The sequence below is a fragment of the Leucopleurus acutus genome (genome assembly GCF_964270905.1).
Source record: "Leucopleurus acutus genome assembly, chromosome: 9".
NCBI classification, from domain to species: domain Eukaryota; kingdom Metazoa; phylum Chordata; class Mammalia; order Artiodactyla; family Delphinidae; genus Leucopleurus; species Leucopleurus acutus.
The window spans coordinates 13,617,353-13,632,379 of NC_139144.1; the positions used below are offsets into that span (position 1 = coordinate 13,617,353).

A 15,027-nucleotide genomic window follows, 5' to 3' on the forward strand; every position below is an offset into this window, starting at 1 on the left:
TCTGGAAGGACCATCAGAGAGTGTTCGCTCCCAGGTACAAATTCACTTGTGACAACTAGACGTTCACATCACACAAGAGGAACTCGACATGCAAACCAGATCATCTCAAAATGGAGCACAGTCAAATTTGGGGTGGAGGCAGGCAGTGGGGGAGGGGTGGGTGATGGATCTCAAATGTCAGGGCTGCACTCGAGAGAACTCCTGGGCTGGGGCAACCGCGAAGGGCTCCGGGTTGAGGCACATTCCATTATGAGTGGAGTGGGTTTATAATGGAATGACATGGATGGGTTCTTATAATCAGAAAAACACACTGACCTTCACACTACACAGGTGCAGCAGCATAATGACCCACCACGTGTACGCGCATCAATTCCTGGGGAAAGTCCAACGAGGTTAACTCAGCGTGTATCCCAAGCAAACAAAATCAGTGACATCACCCGCGTGAGGCACACTCTGCCCCCACCCCCGCCAAGAGAACTGGTTTGGGCAACTGACATGTACAAGGAAAGATGACACGAAGATCATACTCATTTTGGAAAAAAAAAAAAAAAAAAGGACAAATGGCAGCATTATTTTATACTGTGAATACTTTGACTTGGATTTTTAAAATTTAAGGGGTAAGAATCATGGGTCTAGAAAAAAAATTAGTTTTCCTTTTCAGGAAACAAGGATTTGGTGTGGGATCTGAAGGGAGGGAAAGTTCTGTTCCCCCAGCCTTCTGAGAAAACTACCTAAAAGCATCCTCAGACACGTTCCACTCGTAAGACCCCCCCAACCAGAAAACAACCAGATCTGTAGTTAAACTGCTGAAAGTGTCACTGACTTATCTAGGCGCCTTTAGTCACTCAGGCATTTACTCAGATGTGAAAGACTCAGGAGGAAGCCCCATCCCCTTGCAGGGTGTCGCCCCAAATGGCAGTCACTCGTCACGCCATCAGCACTTTAAATAGAGAAACCACGTCAAAAATTAGGGACTTGAACAGAGAGATGCCGGGTGTAGGTATTCCACCAGGGTCCTCTTCATCTGGGGATCACTTTGGTTCCTGAGTTTTAAATTCTCATTTTATTCACTCATCTTCCTCTGAAGGTAAAGTTGTGGTCAGAGTGATCAATACGCCCTTATCCCAGAAGAAAGCGGTATGCGATCCAGCTTTCCCAAACTCCAGTGAAACCTGAAGCTTTGCTGATAAATGGATTCGTGTGAGAAATGAGCTGCAAGCTTGCATTTTGTGTGCCTGGATTATCTTCCCGTCCCTGGTCCAAGCAGATTTGGATAGGAAAGAGAGAGAGGTTCAGCCTCCGTATTCTAAGATCCCGCTCCACGCCAACATCACGTTGGGCGCTCCTGGGCTCTGCGTGGGTGAGGCCCCTTTCCTTGACATGACCACTGGCCTCCCAGCTGCTCTTAGGCTGCTCCCAGCTGAGCTCCATCTGCAGGCTTTCCCATGTTGGAAGTCCCCAGACCCTCCTATATCCACACGAGGGCCCCTATTCCCACCCATGGCCGCGATGACTCTCTCAATATTGACAACATCCACGTTTCGTTGACAGTTCAGTGTTCTCATCTGAAGTCCAAACCCAGCATCCCCCGGGACTTCTCAGAGCCCCCCCAGACACAGTGCAAAAGGAGCTCGGGATCTTCATCCTCAAGCCTGACTCAGTCAGGGCTCCTCATCCACTGGGTCTCCCGCTGGGAACTCTGGCATCACCTCAGGTCCTCTGTCTCCCCCAGACCATCCTCTACATCCAACCAAGCCCCCAGTTCACTCACTCGTTCCTCTCAACCATTCTAGATCCGTCTGCTTTTCACCATTTCTACCTCCTCCGTAATGGCCCAAGCCTCCCTTTCCTTCCCAGTCTCAGTTGATCCTAACTGGTCTCCAGCCCCACCCCAAAGACATTCTCTGCAACAGGCAGAACGTTTCTTAAAAAGGGAACATCTGACCACGCCACTTCCTTGCTTTAGTGGCTTCACGCTTCTTTTAGGCTAAAGTGCTAAATACCAGTTTGACACTTACTGCAGACAAACGTGCCAAATGGATCTGGCCCTGCTTCCTCCCTGGCCCCGCTTCTTCCCTCTCTCCCCACCCTCTGGCCACTCGGGGAGTTTCACAGCCTTCAGAGGCACTCGCCTCTCTTTTCTTGGAGGCTGCAGCATGCCGTTCCCTCTGTCTGAAACACGCTTCCCTCAGCCCTCTCCTCTCCACAACCTTCAGGTCTTGGTCTCCCTGGGACCACCCTGCCCCACCTCTCACACCCGGCCAGAACACATGCCGCTGGAACAGAGCTCTGTATTTATTTTAGCAGGTTTGAAAATAATTCTAAAGAACTAGGTATGTAATTTATTTAACATCTGTCTTGCAAAGATGACCTGGAATTCTCAGAGCTGGGGCTGTACAAGGAGTGCTCTCTATGTGCAATGAGAATTGGACAAGTGAATGAATGAATCATCAGGGACTGTGTACACCCTTGAGGAACTCACAGTCTACACTTTAGAAGATATAAAAGGAGCCTTTTGTTGCATCTGCCCTAAGCCAAATGTTGAACCAATTAATCAAACACACACACACACACACACACATTAGGAGAGTAAGCAGAAAAGAAAAAAAAGACCATTCAAATTAGACGTTACCTATTTAGCACTCAGCCCTGGAGATACTGGTGTATTCCACTGTACAGTTTACCGTAAATTGTTTTCTTACAGTTTACTAACTGTTTAACTGCAAAGCTGGACTCTGGCAAAGAAGGAGGAGAGCAGAAGTGGAGACTTTATAGATAGAGTGAACGAGATTAAAAGGGACCCATCTCTAGATCCCCAAATTCCATGCCACCCTACCAAAGAGGACCCAGAGAGAACCCTCTCCCCTCAGGAGTAAGCCGGAGCTCAAGGAAATTAAGGAATGAAACGGGCACCAAGTGACCTGTCTACATGAAAGCAACCAGATATGTCTCTGTCCTCTGCTTTCAACCCGCCTAAGCTTTATAAATCCACAGGGGCTCTTCCCAGTGATTTAATGCAGCTCTAGCCACTTCTTCTATTGCTGTGACCCTTGGGGAACACGACTGGAGCCCAGCGCACAGAGCGGCAGGGAAGTCAAGTGGGAAGGACACACATGAAGACCCTGGCAGCAGTGCCTGCAGTACAAGCCCCAGGAGAGCAGGGACTGCAGCGCAAGGACAGTGCCCGACGAGCTGCTCCTTCACGGGTCCCTGCGTCAGCTCTCCAAGCCCCTGGCATCCACACCAGCAACCTGTTTAAAAACCTCCGCCAGTGCCATTCCATCGGTCGAGGCTGAAAGGTGGCAAAAGCTGTGAAATAGGGGAAGGAGGGGACACTGTGCCTCCGCTACTATGTCACCTGGTTAGAAGCTACCATCATTAAAAATCAAATAAACCAGTTAAGATACTACTCCAGGGCCAATATTGATCCCGCCCCAATCCCAATGGGCTAAGATTAAAAACCCAATCCAGAAAGCATGACACTGGCCCTCAGACCACACGGCGATGTATCATGTGCTAAAAGAAACTTGTTTTCGTTTTGCTTCCCTCCTGTTCCGTTCTGTCAGCATCTGATAAGCGGAGGATTATTGAGGAAGAGATCAAGATCGTTCACAGGTGGAATGGATGAAAGTGGGCAACATACAAGATGACACCGTTTTAAAACTTTTTTTGTAATTATAGGAACAGTGTACATTTGCTGTTTAAAAAGCCAAGCCATACAGATAATACGAAGAAAAGTCACTCATAACCTCATCCCTGAAGAAAGCCAGAGATTCTGGTTGGCACTGGGTTCCTCCTTTCTAAGGAGCCCTCCGAGGAAAGTCTAACCAAGGCGCCACCTTCTGGGTGGCCAGGTCTTTGCGGTCCTTCTGGCCTGTAGGTGGGCATCACGGGAAAGGAGCCCCAGAGTTGCTGGCCCTCGGAGGAGGTTTGTGATACTGAAAAAGAATTTACACTACCTTTAAATGGATGTATCTCTTATCTTCAGAAACCTGGTCAGCTAGCTCAATCACCCCACCATCATGCCTATCAATCATTTTAACTTGTCCTCAGTACGGACGATTGACACCTAGAATCTGCTGAGTTCCAATGAGGGATGCCAAGTTGCAGAGACATTCAAAGACCTCCAGTTTCCATTTCAGAAGCCTCAAGCCCTCAACAAAATCTAATACCCTCCTTTTCATCACCTGCAAACACCCTAGCCCAGTGACCACCATCTGATAAATATTTGTTGACGGAGTGAATGAGCAGATCAATGGATACGTGTTCCTGCCACCGGGGGAAACTCCCAGGATACCACACCAGACTCCCTGGGAAGGACGAATTACATTCCCTTGTACGTGTTTTGAATGAGACTATGAAAAACTTATTTCTTCGTAGAGACCAGAAAAATTACATTTGCTAATTTAAGAAAACGATTCTCGTTGGGAGATCTCAAGAACAAGTATTCAGTAGTTTCACTAGATCACCCCCTCCTGTTGGCATCACAACAAGGACTCATCGGCTGACAGCAGTGAGGATAGGATGCTGAAACAAACGGCGGTTTGGTCCTGTGTTCAACTTTGTGACCATGGGCCCATCAGTGCTACCGTTTTTACCATCTGACTGGTTTTGTTTCATCCCAAGCTCATCTCTTTTGGTGCCTTGTCTGGGTCCCAGTTAAATGCTCAGGAGACATAAGATTGACTATCGCATAACCTTAAGGGTTTTATTGTCATCGAATTTGTTTTCCTGGGAGGAGGTCTCTTCCTGAGCCAGTATTGAAGAGCATCGTTTTCTGTCATTACTGACTTACAATGTCTTCCAATTTCTTAGGCCCCTCTTTTCTCATAGATCATCTCTCAAATTGAAGAAAAAGGCTTTGACAAACAGGTCAGGCTTTACTTGAAGAGCATGGACTTGGTGTCATAGCCAGTGAGCTATTTATTCATTTTCTTAACACTCATTCTAACATATTTTAATTTTTCATTTATTCATATATTTCTCTAGTTCTGCAGCATACCCCTGACTAAATCTCTACGAATCATAATGCATTATTACAATCAAAACTTCCCATCTGACATTTTCTTCCCAAGCTGTTGGACTCACGCTGGTTCTAAGGAAGACTGTTTCCAAAGATGGCCAGTGTGTCCTCAGAGAGGCAGTTCCAACTCCATGACCAGGCAACATAAATGCGTGGGTGCGGCCTCTCCCATCCCCGAACCTTGTTCCTCAGACCCCAACTCTGAGCGGCAGAGGGGCAGTGCCAGGCGGAGGAGTAAAGCTGAGTCCTACAGCCAAGGTGGTGAGTACAGGGTCGGGCAGCCCGCAGCCAGCCCTTCTGCTGGGGTCAGCGTCCATGGCCATGGGCTGGGTCCTCTCCCCACTACTCCCTCCCTCCCTCCCTCCCAGTGCTGTGAGTTCCTGCTGCTTGGCCAGGGCTGTTCTCTCTTCCCCAACCTTCACGTTGCATCGAAGGACATCTGTGATGAGGAAACGCTCAGAATAGAACTCCATACTTGACTGACTCCGCAACAAAGCCGTCTTCTAAGAATAAGAGCTGATCCCAGATGTTTTCATTAAAAACAGAGTTCAGTGACAGACTATCAAAACATTTCCCTTGTATTGTAAGCAGTATGATGGGACAGAATTATACAAAACATATGGGCTTAACTCTGCCCTCAGCAACTAGGGGCTCGCTGCCACTGGATTCAGTAACTCATTTCACTTACCCATCATGGGTTTGCAAACAGACTTTGTCCTGTTCAGTGCTTTTTCATGCTCCAAGTGGCAGAAGAAAAACAAAAAGGCTGGTGAACTGCTTTTCTGCCTCTATTTACAAAATCTGTCACCGGTTGCCTTTGAGGGGTGGGATTCGCTGGTAGCCTGAGGCAGTCAGAGAGGTGCCTTATAGCAAAGCAGGCTCAGAGTCAGTCAACGCTTACTGACCATTCACCATGCACCTGGCATCACTTCAGCACTAGAAAATACAGTGATGAAAGCTACCATCCAGCATGTATATAACTTTCCATGCGCCAGGCATCATTTGAAGTCCTTTATGGATACGAATTCACTCAGTCCTCACAGTGACCCCACAGGGCAGTGCTAGTATTGTCTACATTCTACAGATGAGGAAACTGAGGCATGGAGAGGTTATGTCATGTGCTCAACGTCACACAAAGAGTACGGAGCAGAGCCAGGACTCAGACCCAGGCACCGGGCTTCAGAGATCAGACAGACCTGGTCCCTGCTCTCAAGGAACCAACATCCTAGTGTATCTGTTAAGAAACACTGAACAGATAAACTGAATACACAGAATGCCTCAGGTCACTGAATTGAAGAGCCAGGGAGGGTCCAGGCAGTTTCCGTTCAGTGATTTAAAGTTTATTTTGGTCATAAATACCGTGAAGACACGGAGGAGAATGTACCTTCCCTCTTCCTGTCACATCTGAAGCCCCAGCCTCCCTTCGGGTAAATAGACACCCTTTTTCGCTTTTTAAGTTTCCTCTTTATAGCCTAATCTTTCTGAAAGTTATCTTTGTGTGTGGCTTATTCTATTGACTATCTCTTTCATTTCAGGCTTCTGCCCCCCAAATAGGTTTGCAAGTGCTATTAGTTAAGCAATCATTTAATACGCTGGAACATACTAAGTTTGTCATAAACTCACATGTATTTCAGGATTATCAATCTCTTCTATGTTTTTTTTTCTATTCATATACTGACACAAAGTTTTCAGTTGTGCATCAGTTTACACAGACTAAAACATATAAACTTATGTGTTAATATTTATAATAATATATCTCATTGGGTAGCACAAGTACCTCCTTCATGAATTTTTGAAGTAAGCTCTTCTCAAAACTCTCCTAGCTATGCTTGCATTTTTATCTGTCTAGAATCTGGAGAGCTGTGTTGTTATGGCCCCAAATGGGACATGGGAGACACCTACGAGAGCATCATGGTTACAACCATGGGTTTACAAAGCAGGGGGCCCAGGGAGTGCTGGCCACACTCCCTGCCCAAGATTCAGTGGAACTTCATACTTACACTCAAGTGCCACTTTCTAGAACATAAACATCACATAGATATTGTTAGTTGGATTAAACTAACAAATGAATATGAGAAGGTTTTATGCATTAAGTTATCCCATCCAGGAGCATGGTTTGGGGTCCACCAAAAGCCAGGGAGGGCAGAATCCCACCTATGCCCCTCTCTAGGGAGGGCCCAAATCTCCTTCTCCTGCAGCCAGGGCTGGAGTAGGGGCAGTGGGTTTCTGTGGGGTCCCCCTCCAGGGGGGAGCCCTTGGGGATGGGATTTGCCTCTTCCTGCAGCATTTTAAGGGGCAGAGCTCTGCACGCCCTTGGGCAAAGCTCTGCCCAGTTCCAGGTGAGCACCCTCCCTGTCCAGGTCTTCTGAGGCAGGTGTCCTGTGGCCAGGCCTTGGAGAGACAAGTGTGGTCAAGACTTGGGCCTGGACCATGGGTCTGGCAGGGGATTGGCCCTGGAAATGAGGCAATGTTCGTGAACCACAGACTACAAGCCCTGGCTGTGGAGCTCATGTTTGAGGGAGAGAACAAAAATCATAATAAATAAGTAAGATACACGTTAGGTGGTAGGAAATTTTAAGAAGAAAGAAATGAGAAACGAAGTGTTAAGATGTGGGTAGGAGGTGACATTTTAGACTGGGTTTCTCAAAAATGGAGAGATTTTTGAGTAAAGATTGGAAGGAAGAAAAGGAAGTGACCAATGAGATGTCCAGGGAAAGGACATTCCAGGCAAAGGGAACAGCAAGTGCAAAGGTCCTGAGGTAGAGAGTGCCTGGGTCTTCTGAGAAACAGCAAGGAGGCCAATGTGGCCAGAGCGAAGAGAGGGGAGAATAGTAGGAGATAAAGTTGAAGATGTGATGAGGGGCTGGCTGGTGGTAAGCTTCCTAGTTCAGTGGAAGGGCTTTGGTGTCCACACAAAGCAAGGTGGGGAGTCACTGGAGAACTCTAAGTAGGGAGTGACACAACCTGCCTGGCAATGAACAGGGTCTCTCTGGCTGCTGGTTTAAGAACACACTGAAGAGAGGGCAAGGGAAGAAGTTGGGAGACCTTGAAGCATCCAGGCAAGATGTAAAGGTAACACGATCAGAGTGGGGGCAGAGGGGGTCATGAGAATTTGATCAGGATTGTAGCTGGAGGAGAGCTGTTACTGGGGAGGCTGCCTTGCACTGAATTTGTAACGCCTCTAACTAACCTTGCGTTTGTCTAGCACAACCTGCTCTTGCAGGCTGAGGAGGGATGCTAGCTGTTCCTTAGCTGCTTATCGGACTCCTGCAATGAAGCCGATTTCTGGATAATCTGAGGAAGCTTCTCCTCCTCTTGCCAGAAACTATCATCTGTTCCCACATCTATCCCTGAATCTGCCTTTTCTTACTGGGGGGCATCACAGCTCTTATTATGCCCATTGTATCTATATATCCACTTCCAGCTTTGCCCATTTTGGGGAGTGGAAGACCGCAAGGGAGAACAGGAAGAGTGGAGCAAATGGAGCCTAGGAGGTTGGTTGGTACAGGCCTGGAGCTACCGAGGGCGGGCGGAGTGTGCGGGCAGGCAGAGGTCTGGCCCTGGTCTTCAGGGTCCCAGTCCCACTTTGTATCCTGGAAATCAGTCTTGGAGTCAGATATATCGATCACTATTCCTGGGTTCCAGAACAGTATCGTTTTGCATCATTTCTGGAAGCTTTTCATAGAATTATTTTTATGGAACTTGTTCTGGGAGGAGAGGGAGGCATCCAGTAAAATCTATCGCGACCCATCAGTCAGCTTGGTAACTGGATGCCACCCCATTCTCTTCAGTCTTGTAGTTTTCCACTGGCTAATATTTTAAGACTCCACAGACACATAAAAGTGTTTCTCAGACATTGAAAAGCAAACAATAGCAGCTTTCCTTTGAATACATAATCCATTAAAGATAAAAAAAATCCACAGGCATATGCTGACCCAGATATATGTGACTGCGTGTGGCCAAACCTTGTCTTTTCCACAATAGCATCTCAAAACTCCTGGGGGCTAAATGGAAATAAATCATTCGATAATAAGGTGTTGAGGGCTTCTGAGGCAATGATAATATCCAACTGTACTGTGTCCACATTGATGATGTACAAAGACATAAAAAGAGTTTCCAAATGTAATATCCAACACCGTAATGCCAACCAGCTGGGCAGGGAGAAGGAGTGTTAGATTTTGGACCTGGTCTCAGTATTTCAGCCAAAGGGAATATTTACCCCCTGAGAACTGTGAACCGATGGGGACCAATTTCCACAACTCTGAAAGCTTGGGTCTACTAAAACTAAGCAACAGAAGTCAGAAAGTTAAAAAGCTCAAGTGCCAGGAAAAACGCTCTATGAATATTTTCAAGTTTCTGAGCAGAGAACACTGGCATCTGGGTTAAAGGATTATAGGTGGTTACCCCAAGGACAGAGACCTCTGGAAAGATACAGTCGTATCTCCTCTGGAGACATCTGTTTACATCCCAGAGTCTTTTGCCTTGTCTTCCCAGAGAAGATTTCCTTATATTCCAGAACAAAGGTCCTCCCTTTTTCTCTCCAGAGGGTAAGAGGGCCAGATGTGCCTGCAGCTCCTGTTCAATCTCTGAGAGTCATAATTTCCGGGTTTCTCTCCTGTGGCACACATCCCTGTCTGTACAGGGAACATCTGGCTCCCATCACTTCACCCCATGGGGAGCTGAGCATGGGGAAATGATGATAAGATTGCTACGGTAAACAGTCTGTTTTCTGATCTGGAAACCTCATGTTTTCTGTCACAATAAATAAATACAAATAGGGGTATAACTTAATAAAAGGAGAGCTGGCAGTGACAGTAGTACCATTCACTATTATACAGCACATTGTCATCATAATCCATCCATCCATCGTTTCATTCTCCTCTTCAGGAGCATCAGACATCCCTCCTGCCGTGGGACTTGCCCGTGATGCCTGTGGGGAGAGTATACACACCCACCTCATAGGCTTTGGACTTGGCCATGTAATATGTAATATGCTCTGGCCAACCAAATGTGATATTCACTTCTGAGCATCATGCCTTTTAAGAGGCATCATGAGTTTACACCAGCCTCTCGCTCTTACTGCTTCTCCCGCAACAGCAGCATGTTCTACTTCTACACTGGGCTGTGTCTTCAGCCTACACTTCAGAAGAAAGAAGACATATGCAGCACATCTGAACCCAACGCACAAAGTGAAGGTGCGCTGCAGCTGACCCACAGCCTAAATGTGATATGAGTGAGAAATAAACACTTGTGGAGGAAGCCCTTGAGATCTTGTGCGTGTTTATTTCACAGCCCAAGCAGCAGAAGAAAGTTGTGTGGATGTGTGCTTCTCAACATAACCAGCAAAACAGGCTAATGCAGTGCACACCCAGCTTCCATTTCTACCCCTCTTCTGAATTGAACCCTACTACTCAGTGGGAGGTAGTTCATCCTGATTATTCTATGCCAACCAGCACTTGGCATTTCCCTAAACTGACCTTCTTTGAAAGAAAGGTCTTATATTTCATGAGTTGGGGAGAGATTTCAGTATAAATATAGACTTGCAAGGTGACAACGATCTAAGAGGCATCTTTCTTCTCTCCTGTGTCCCATTCAAACCACCCCAATCAACCAAGTCCTCTACTTTTTCCTTTTTCTTTTTTTTTTTTTTTTTTTTTTTGCCGGATTCTCTCTTTCACTGAAACTCCAAACTCTTTATGGTCATTTTTCCCCAGTTACTGTCAACTCCCAGATCAAATTTCTTCCAGTAGTTGTCATGTCAGGACCCATAGTCTATCTCCTCCTCAGTGTTTCCCACAAGGAGAGAGCGCATGCTCTGCTCATAAGAGAGGAAGGTTGGCCTCAACTCTGCAGCTGCAATGCTGTGTTGTTGCTAAGGGCTCATAGTTAAATTCTTGTATTTTATTAAGTTTTTATGCCAAAGCAGAGAAAACCAGGGGAAGTAAGCCTCTAGCACCATCCAAGGGCTACTTCTCCTCCCTGAATCTGCTGTCTTGAGTCCTTTTCAATCTCTTAGCTGGCAAACAGCAAGTCCGAATTAGGGCACTAACACAATTATAATATTGGAGTTTAACAGGCTTAAACTGGGTCCTCCTGGAGGCATTTACACTTCAGAATGAAGAGCAGTCTCACGTCACAGCAGCTGGAACAGGGAGGGAGTAAGAAGAGACCTGCCAGGAGAGGTTAGTGTCTGCTCTCTTCTCACCGTCTACCATGGCCAGCAGAGGCTTCTGACAAAACAGAGCCAGAGCGTGTCAGGGATTGCTCGTATCAAGCCAAAGAGCTCAAAGGATCTCAAACCTACAGACTTAACGAAACAGCTCACTGCTTCATTTTCCCTATCCAAAATCCAATAGTTTAAGGGGTTTTAGGGCAAGACTTCAACGTGATTTTAGTGGTGGGACACTGAGCAAAGTGAGGTAACACACTTTGGTACATATCAATCCTGGAAATCCACGTTGTGTGCAGAGACCACGCAGATGCTTTTAGATTGGTAAAAAGAGTTACACTGAAAGGGTTTTGATGAGAGAGACAGATGATTTCCAGATGTGGAACAGACAGAAGAGCAGAGGGAGGTGGAGGAACCCAAGTTCAGTCTCATTCTGCCACTTCTGGCTCGAGATTCTTGAGCAAGTTACTTAACCTTTCTAAATGGTAGTTTTCTTACTTGTACATGAGGATTATAACTGTAACTACTCCCTAGCCCTGTCAACAGATATGGGTGGGAAAATTGAAAGAAAGGCCTTAACAGCACCAGACGCGTGGCACCTGTTGTCCAACAAGACAGAGAGAGCTCAGTGAGAAAAAGCCATGTCAAGTTTAAGAGATAAGGGGCCTTTATACTCCAGCCAGGGTCCTAAAGACGTACTAGCGCTTGACTGAGCAGGCAATCAACTGGCCACCTTCTGCTTTAATTTTGACATGTTTTAAATACTTTCAGGAAAGTCACGAGAATATTACAATGAATGATCTAAAATATTTCACACAGATTCTCCAAACGTTAATATTTTGCTATAGTTTTTCCTTTCTCTCTCTGCATATATGTGTATATATACACATATATAATTTATACGATTATGCATATTTATATATAGACATATGTGTGCATATCTATTTTTTCCTGAACCATTCAGAAAAAGGAATCTGTAGACAGGATGCCCCTTTACTCCATAATTTATATGATTATGCATATTTATATATACACATATGTGTGCATATCTATTTTTTCCTGAACCATTCAGAAAAAGGAATCTGTAGACAGGATGCCCCTTTACTCCATAATTTATAGATTATGCATATTTATATATACACATATGTGTGCATATCTATTTTTTTCCTGAACCATTCAGAAAAAGGAATCTGTAGAGACAGGATGCCCCTTTACTCCTAAATACTTTGGTGTATATTTCCTAAAAACAAGAAATTCCCTTACATAACTATAATACAATTATAAAAATTAGGAAGTTGACCTTGACATAGTTCTATTATCTGATCTACAGACCTTATTCAGATGTTTCCATTTTTTTCAGTAATGTCCCTCATGGCAAAGGAAAATGCAAGACCCAAGATCACGTGTTGCATTCAATTGTCTTTCTTTGTCTTTCATGACTCTGATCGTTTTCCAGGGTGCAGGCCAGTGATTTAGTAGAATGTTTCTCACCTTGAGTTTGTCTGATGTTTCCTTGTGACCCGAATTCAGGTTATGTACTTTGGGCGGGAATACCACGGAAGCCATGCTCACTCTCCATGTACCATATCCGATGCAGATGCTGTCACTAGTCCCAGTTCTGGTGATGTTAACTTTGATTACTTAGTCAAGGTGGCGTCTGCCAGGTTTCTCCACTGTGAAGTTACTACTTTATCCTTTGTAATTGTAAGTATCTTGTGGAGAGATACTTTGAGATTATGTAAATACACTACTACTCCTTAAACTTTCACCCACTTCCTATAGCATCCATTAATTATTTTTGCCTGAATCAGTTATTGTTTTGATGGTCCTATCCTCTTTCTTAACAGAAGTTTTGAATTTTGTCCTTTGAGGAATATTTTCCATGGCAGTGGATTTTATAATGAGTCTCACTAATGCCACTACATTGTAAAGCACATTTGTAAAAACTGAGCTCTTGCCTGGTGTCAGCTGGTGCAAAGACTTCATTTTAAGGAAGGTGAGAACAATCAATGATGGAAATGCAGTTTATTTGCCAGAAAGTGAGTAAAAATTAAATTCCTCTTGAGTTTAAATTATAGCCATTTTACACGTGGTTTCAACACAGCATTGTTAGTTCTTCCTTTTTTTAAAATTATAAGTCATTTTCATAGTGGAAAATCCAAATGCTATAAAAAGCAGAAAACAGAAGAAAAAAGACCCCCATAATCCCGAATCTATCACTGTTAACCAATTTAGTATATTCTTTGCAGTTATTTTTTCCTTTTCTTTTGTCTTACGACATATCGTCCATATCATTTTATATTCCAATTTTTCAATAAAATATAAGCATCTCCAATGCTGTTAAGATTTTTTCATAAATATATCTTAATTGGAGGTCTTTGAGAAACATACTATAATTTAGTTCCTTGTTCCCTATTTTGGACATTTAGGTGGTTTTTATATTTCTGCTATTTAATAATGATGGGACAAACATCTTTGCATGCACACAAAATATTTTCTGCATTTTGCGTTATTTGTGCAGGAAAAATTATGGCCTGAATGAGTATGGCTGGATTAAAGTCCATGGCTACGTACCGGCAAGTGGCCTTACGCAAAGGCCTCGCCAATTGATATCCCAAGTAACAGTCCGTAGAGTGCTGTCTCCACACACACTTACCAACACTGGGTGTTCTCATGGTTCTATCTCCTGATTATACTTTCAGCCTTCTATTGCCCTTTTGTTAACTGTCTGCTCGTGCTCTTTCACTGCTCATCTGATGAACTGGGGTGTTATTTTTTACTTAAGAATGTAAGCTCTGTGCACCCTAAAATATTCAGCTTTTGTCCAACGTATGTGTTGCATACGTTGTATGCAGTGTATTATTTACCTTTGAATTTTGTGTATTTGGATATTAATGGAAGATTTCCAATTTTATGTAGTTAAAACTCTTCTTTCTGATTCCTTCTAACGCCTTTAATCTTAGAAAGCCCTCCCCTCTGTCCCTCCTGCATCCACCTAGTATACTACAGCACTATTGTGAAAACCTCAGCTCTCTGTAATTCATTTGGGAGCATGGGAATAACATCCCTCTTCCTTGCTGACACCTGATGCTCCTTATCATGTATCACACTTTCCATGTGTTAGAACTGACTCTCAGTTATGCAGGTTCATGGAGCTATTGTTTTGCCTGGAGTTGGGACCACATTTTTATTCATTATTGAAGCTTTAAATATGGAAATGTTCATCTCACTTCATTCCTCCTCTTTCGCCCTCTTAAAATCCACCTCTCCTGGCCTGTTTATTCTTTCAGAATATTTTAGAATAATTTTATTAATTTAAATCAATAAAATATTTTAATTAACAGGCAAATTCAGTATATTTTAATTATAACATTGTGACCAGTATATGAATTAACATGAAACAGATCAACAACTTTAACATACTCAGTTTTCTCATGAAAGAACACGGGGTGTCTGTAGATTAATTAAATCTTTTATGCTTCTCAGTACAGTTTTAGAGTGTTACTTTCTGCTCTTCATGAGTATGCATGGACAGTTTATGTTTTCATTATCACCATGAAGAAGAGGCTCTTAAATGACTTTTTAATTTTATATTCTGAGTATTAACTTTGTAAACTGTCTTAATAATTCAATTAACGAGCTATTTCTCTTACATTTCACAGGGATACAATCATATCTCTAAAAATAATGATCATTTTGTTCTTAATTTTGTAGCAGCATCTAGAGCTTTGGCTCTGTATCTTACTTCATTAGCCAAAACTTCAAGGTCAATGTTAAATAATCACTAAAAATGGTGGTCAATCAATTTTACATTGTTTCTGACAGTGACAGGAAT

The 15,027-nt window shown here is 44.1% G+C and overlaps 1 protein-coding gene across 3 annotated transcripts in view; it reads right to left on the reverse strand.

Annotated features, from left to right (window-relative positions):
• The window catches only part of HECW1 (HECT, C2 and WW domain containing E3 ubiquitin protein ligase 1), a gene marked incomplete at both ends in the record, with an annotated part of 472,369 nt that overhangs the window by 318,431 nt on the left and 138,911 nt on the right, over nucleotides 1-15,027 (reverse strand). Inside the window, one exon of one of the 3 annotated variants that reach the window (XM_082846646.1) lies at nucleotides 316-360. The exons of the other annotated variants lie outside the window; for them this stretch is intronic. Coding sequence (XP_082702772.1) covers nucleotides 316-342 — 27 coding nt within the window. Of the gene's footprint in view, nucleotides 1-315; nucleotides 361-15,027 lie in introns of those variants that run through there. 3 annotated transcript variants of the gene reach the window in all.